Source organism: Meles meles, chromosome 5 (assembly GCF_922984935.1).
Source record: "Meles meles chromosome 5, mMelMel3.1 paternal haplotype, whole genome shotgun sequence".
NCBI lineage: Eukaryota > Metazoa > Chordata > Mammalia > Carnivora > Mustelidae > Meles > Meles meles.
In genome coordinates this window covers 121,084,851-121,090,850 of record NC_060070.1, presented here as the reverse complement: position 1 = coordinate 121,090,850, position 6,000 = coordinate 121,084,851, and the positions used below count along the sequence as shown (strand labels likewise).

At 58.8% G+C, this 6,000-nt stretch overlaps 1 protein-coding gene across 7 annotated transcripts in view; it reads right to left on the bottom strand.

The window, feature by feature from the left end:
- Positions 1–681: 681 nt before the first annotated feature.
- The window catches only part of GRM4 (glutamate metabotropic receptor 4), a 117,641-nt gene continuing 112,322 nt past the window's right edge, over positions 682–6,000 (bottom strand). For all 7 annotated transcript variants that reach the window (XM_046006405.1, XM_046006407.1, XM_046006403.1 and 4 more), the window contains one exon: positions 682–1,280. In XM_046006405.1, the coding sequence (XP_045862361.1) occupies positions 1,231–1,280 (50 nt within the window). In that variant the 3' untranslated portion in view covers positions 682–1,230. The remainder of the gene's footprint in view (positions 1,281–6,000) is intronic.

Sequence of the window (6,000 nt, the reverse complement as noted above, 5' to 3'; positions counted from 1 at the left end):
AACGGTACCACCTTAGGGGCTGCAGGGCAGGAGACAGGAATAGAACATGCTCCTTCCTTAGGGGACCACCAGGGGCTGATTTCTGGAATCTGCTGTGAAGTCCTGGTCCCTCCCTGCCCAGGGCTGCCCTGTGCTCCCACTCCATGCCAGACTGAGACAGCTTCTAACCACCCTAGAGCCCTCGGTCTCCATCATCGCCCACTTTCTCCTTGCTTCCAATTCCAGGCTCTCCGGCTGCAGGTTGAGACAGGGGTCCCCCTGCAGGACCCTCAGCAGCTGTGGAGGCAGGGTACAAAACCATGTGTTTATTTTTATTAGAAATGTTCTCGGTATAAAAACAGTCATGCGCTACACATTGTCATCAATAACCATCACCAAACACCCAGGCACTGAACTCCGTGTCATCGGCAGGAGGGGCAGGCAGGGGGCAGGCGGGGGTAGGACACACGGCAGACGGGAGGGGGCAGGCGGGCAGGCTGCGGGCCACAGGGACACACACAGAGGCCACCGGGAGGACGCGGCACTTGGCAACACACTTGAGATTGGTTTTTGTTTTGGTTTTTTTTTGCGTTTTGGGGTTTTTTCCTTTTTTCTTTTGCGACACGTAAGATTTGGTGAATGGGGGTGACAGTAACAGGGAGAAAGCAAGGGCTGGATGTAATGAAGGCGGGGAGGGGGCTGAGGACTGGAAAGAAACCTGCACGGGAGACCCAGGGGAGCACAAGAGAAAAAACTGGAAAGACCTGGAGATGGAGGATGCACGAGGAAGAGGGGGCAGAGGCAGAAAGAAAGCAGCTAGGGAAAAGCAGAGCACACAGACAGGTGCAGACGCAGAGAAGGCAGTGGTAAAATAAAGACAGGGATGGAAACAGACTGGGACGGTCACCAGTGCGACAGCAGAGACGAAGGGAGAGAGAAAACCAGCTCTGGGGCCCACGCAGCCTGGGCCCCTGTCATTTGGGGCCAGGAGGGGCCATGGACCAAGATGCAGGCTCTTGGGGTGGCCTGCAGCAGGCCCGGCCTCTTGTCCTCCTCCTGTCACCTGCCCAGCTTGCCCAGGCTGCCCGACAGTGACTGCTGGGGGCTCTGCTGTCCTCAGCACCAAGCCGCGTCCGTGGGCACCCACGGGCAGGCAAGACATCACCTGGGCCCCTGGGAGTGGCCCTGGCCCGACGCGTCAGCCACAAGGGTCTCAGGTCCTCCTCCTCTTGTTCGGCTCTGGCGGCCTAGCTAGATTGCATGGTTGGTGTAGGTGACGTAGGTCTGTTTGGTGGCCAGTGCTGGAAGGAGAGAGACCGGGGTACCCAGACATCAGGGGCAGGCTTCTTCAAACCTCCCCTTCTGCACAGTCACTGCCCTGCCCATAGCATCAGGTCCAGACCCCTGAACCAAGCTGTTGACATCCCCCAAACTGAACGGTGGCCCCACCCCACCCATCCCATTGCTTCCAATTCCCTTCCCCTACTCTGCACTCCCTCCCGCAACTAGTGCCTCATCCCCCACCACACCCCCGCCAAATTCCCCCACTCCCTGAACTCATCCAGTAACATCCTTCCCACCTCCACACCTTCGCTGGGCTAGGCTGCTTCCCTGGAGGGCCCTGCCCTCCTCACTCTGTGGCTTTAGTTAGGACCCCTCCTTCGACAGGCCCTCCCTCCCCACCTCTGGGAGGGTCCCCCGACGCCCTGCGCCCAGTGAAGCCCCCGCCACCTCCCGACTCCACCACACTTGAGGAGAATCATTTTTATTTGTGATATTAATTATATATAGCCTTAAAGTATTATTGACAGAAGGGTTTCAGTCCACAACCCACATTTTGGAAGAGCACATGCGAAAAACAGACAATAGACAGAGCCTGGCAGCCTAGGGGATGGGAGTGGTGAGCTGGGACAGAGAGAATGAATGATGGAACCAGTGGCCGGGCCCTTCGAGGCTAGACACTGACTAGCTGACCAGGAGGCCCCTCCGACTGATTCGGCCCCTGTCCCTCACTCAAGGAAGGCGGAAGGCCTCCAGGTCCCATCAGGCCTCGGTGTGGCTACCCTTCCCATTTCTGGGCGTCCCTGTCTCACCCCAGCCTTGAGTCTCCCTTATCTGCACCCTGAGCAAGGGCCAGCCACCACCAGGAGCCCAGGTCCCGAGCCCAGTCTCAGCCCCCTGTGGGCCCCCACCCACCCAGCTGGGTGACAAGCTCTTCCCAGCATGAGCCTCCCCCACCTCCACCCAGGTGGGGTTCAAACCTCATGGCAGCCTAGTGACAAAGCCAGGTAAGGGCCACCCTCCTGCGACAAATGAGGCACTGAGGCCAGTTGGGTGAGGAGCCTGGCCAGGACCTTAGTTTTGTCCTGTCAGGATCCAGGGTCTCCCTGCATAGCCGGGGACAGCTCAGTGGAGAGTCAGCAAGGTCAGAACTACTGCCTGAGGTGGGAGCTAAGTGCTGGTGCGTGGAGGCAGCCGGACAGGAGACGGTCATGGTACCCTAGTGCGCAAAGCTGGCCTGACACGCCATCAGGGGCCTCTCTGCCCAGAAAAGGACTGTCCCTGCCAGACTCAGCCAGAGCGTCCAGCCCGGAACGGAGGACACGGAGGGGGTGCAGTGTGGCTGGACCCTCCGATCCTCTACCCCATGCGCTGGGCCCACAACTGCTGAGTTAAGACCACACTTCCCACACTCCCTGCTGGATGACACTCCTGCTAATGACGTGGGAGCGGAAGGGCTGTGTGTCATTTGATTTGCATGTCATTTGATTAAAACTGTTTCTCCAGTACTTCTCCTCTTCTGCCTTCCGGGGGCAGAGCAGTCACTGAGAGGGATCAGCCTCAGCACAACCTCTGAGAGCCACGGGAAGAGACCAGGGTCCCCAGGCCTGCCCACCCACTACACCAGCATAGCAGGCAGCCCACCGACATAGGCAGGATTTCTGGGTCCCACTGCCAGAGGGTCCATCAAGTGTGACCAGAAGCGAACTTGGGGGGTGGGGTGGGGCGAGCAGAGCGGTACCTCGTAGGACCAGCGGGGCAACATGAGGGGTGGAACACAGGGAAGCTAAAGGAAGAACTTTCTCCTGAGTAGAGAGAGTGGCCTTACACAGTAGTTCAGCGGCCTGTCAGCTGAAATACGCAAACAGGACATGGACAATCACTTGGCTGGGCCACAGCCAGGAAGCTGCAAGTCTCAGGTGCCCCCCCCCCCCCGGACAGGTGGCAGGAAGGAAACGGGGCCCATGACTTCAGAAGGAGGCTTACAAAGCCTGCCAAGACTGGCCACCTTCATTTCTAAAATGACCCGTGTGCCTCCAGGGTGCTGGCTCACCACGAGGAAAGGACCATGGACAGGGCAGTTTTGAGGGAACAGCATCCAGGAGGGTCCTGGGCTGGACAGACTTGGGCAAAGGAGCCCGGCCACAAAGGCAGAGGTACTGAAGGGGTGCGGGGGACTGTGCAGGTCAGCACTCTGGGGACAGGAGTCTCTGACTTCCTTCTGTGACCTCGGGCAGCTCCTCCCCCGCCCTCCTAGGCCTCCGTTTCCCCACCTATAACACAAAAGAACTCAGTGGCCCTTTGGCCCAGACTTCTTTCCCTGCGGGCCTCCCCCAGCCCCACGTCTCCACCCTACTCTCTCCAGCACGGTCAGAAAAAGAGGCAGCGGCTGAATCAGTTCCCCGGGGCTCCATCACCCCCTGGGTGAACTGATAAAATTGAGTGTCCAAACCTTCAAACCCGCCAGCAGCCGTGGCTCAGAGGTGAAGGAAAACTGCAGCAGGAGCAGCCAAACCTCCACCAGCTGTAGGGAAACAGGCACCTGGGGCCAGGGGCACCCACACGGGCAGGAGGAGGAAAGTGGCAGGGAGGTGAGGGACAGTTGGGCCCTGCCGTCCCTCTAAGAACAGAGCTGTCTCCAATAGAAAATCCAGTCCTTGGGTTCCAGAACCTGGAAGTGCATTCAGCCCTCAGCTATAAGCCAGGGGCCCCAGAGTCCTTCAGCGCAGCTTCGGTCTCACCATCTGGAAAATGGGAGCAGTGAGTCTGCCCGGGCCTCCACCCCCACCCCCCCGGGAGCTAACTGTGAGACTCTCCCACTGTGGCTGGGAGTCAGGAGGCTTTGGGTCTGGTCCTGCCCTCCCCAGTACAGAGGATCATAGCACCTGCCAAGCGGCCCTTCTGACAAATTGAACCTCTCAGCGCCTCGATTTTCTCATCTGTACAATGGGTGGCTCTCAGTCACAAGGTGGAGGGAACCCTGCAAAGTGGTGGGCAAAGGGGCAGGGCTGAAATGACTAGAGCAATGAGGACAGGGTGAGGACAGTGATGCTCCAGAGGCATCCTCAACCCGAAGGGAGGGACACGGGGCAGGAGCCAAGGGCCCCAAACCCATGCCTTGCCCGTGACAGACCCTTGCTGCTTTTCAGTCCCTGCCACCTCAGATAACAATTAGCTGGGAGGTGGCAAGCAAGAGCTGACAGCCCCCATTTGTCGCCCTGTGTCTCTGTGCCCAATCTGCCCACAATCAGGCCCCTGAATTATTTATTCTGTTGTTTGTGTAAAGATACATGGCCTCCCAGTGACAGAGTGAAAAATGGCCCTGCTCCACAGGAGTGACATCTCCCCACTCTCCCTGCTCACACCCTCTCACTCTGGCATCCCCAGAATTAATCACGGGCTCCCACCCAGCACCCCCACAGCTCCTGCTATTGCCAAGCTAAGGGACAGTGGTGGCTGAGGGTCCTGGCCTCTGGCTCCCGCGGCTGGGCGGAGGGAACAAACAGCTCTTGTCCTTCCCTTGGAGGGAGTGGTGCTGGGAACACTTCCCTGGGCCTTTCCCTTCCCTGGGCCTCCATTCCCCTCCTTGTCTGGTGGGGGGTGGAGTGAGAAGGGGTGGGAATTCTACCCTGTCCCCATGGGACCAACCTCAACAGAGACAGAAGAAGCCATGTCGTGAGGAGCCATCAGAGCTGTCTGGGAAGACCCTGCCCTCTGGTTCCCTCTGGCCAGTGACAGCACCATGAGGGTCACCCTTTGGGGTTAGGGTGTTATCTCCAGTTAGACGCCCATGGTCCCTGGAGGGCTCATGCCCCATTCAGACGAGCCCTGGAGCAGAGCTCATTTGACACACCTGCCTGGGTAGTAGGGCCTGGAGGGTGGAACCTGGAACAGGTAAGTCTCCGTGGGAAGGAGAAAAACCGAAGGCAGGAGTGTGGGGTGGGGAGCAAAGAGGGGCCCCTGCTCAGGACAGAAGGGTCTGGTGAGGGGTCGCATTTGGGGTTTCTGCAAATCTAGACACAAAAGGCCAGAGGTGGGGCACCCTGGGAGGACAAGGCCCCTTCCCATCTCAGAGTGGAGGCCCCAGGGGGCCCCTGAAGGGAGTCCTAAGGCTGTAGGTCCCAGAGGAGCTCTGGGAGGATTGGAACCAGAAGTCATCTGGCAGAAGATGGGGGCAGGGGGGCAACACATGGTCTTCAGCACGTCAAAGAAGGGGGCATGTCAAAAGCCACCTATACTGTTCCACACAGAGAACAGGGCCCCAGAGATAGGAAGACCATGTGAAGTCGGGGTCAAGGGAAAGACACTAGGGCCGGCCAGCCAGCCACTGACTTACTATGTGACTTCAGGAGAGTCACTCACCCACTCTGGGCCTCAGCTGGGGATCAAACCTCTAGCCCCACCCCAGCCTCACAGGACTGTTGTGAAGATCACTCAACAGGGGAGAGGGCTTTGGGAGTGAAAAATCCTGTCTGGAAAGAAGAGACTTCCCTTCTTTCCACAGATGGCAGTCTCTCAACACGTGGGAGCCGTGCTGAGAAAGGGAGAGAAGATGCTTCCCCACGGCCGTGGGGCGGGGTGGGGGGGAGCCTGTGAGAGGTGCTGCCCCAGCCAAAACACACCAAGGAGGCTAGGTGTCCTGGTCTCCTGACCTCCTTGTCAGTGATACAGGGCCTCCTCTTAGAGCCTGCACTCCAGACACTCCTGTAGTCTAGCCCATAATCCTCCTGCACCAACAAC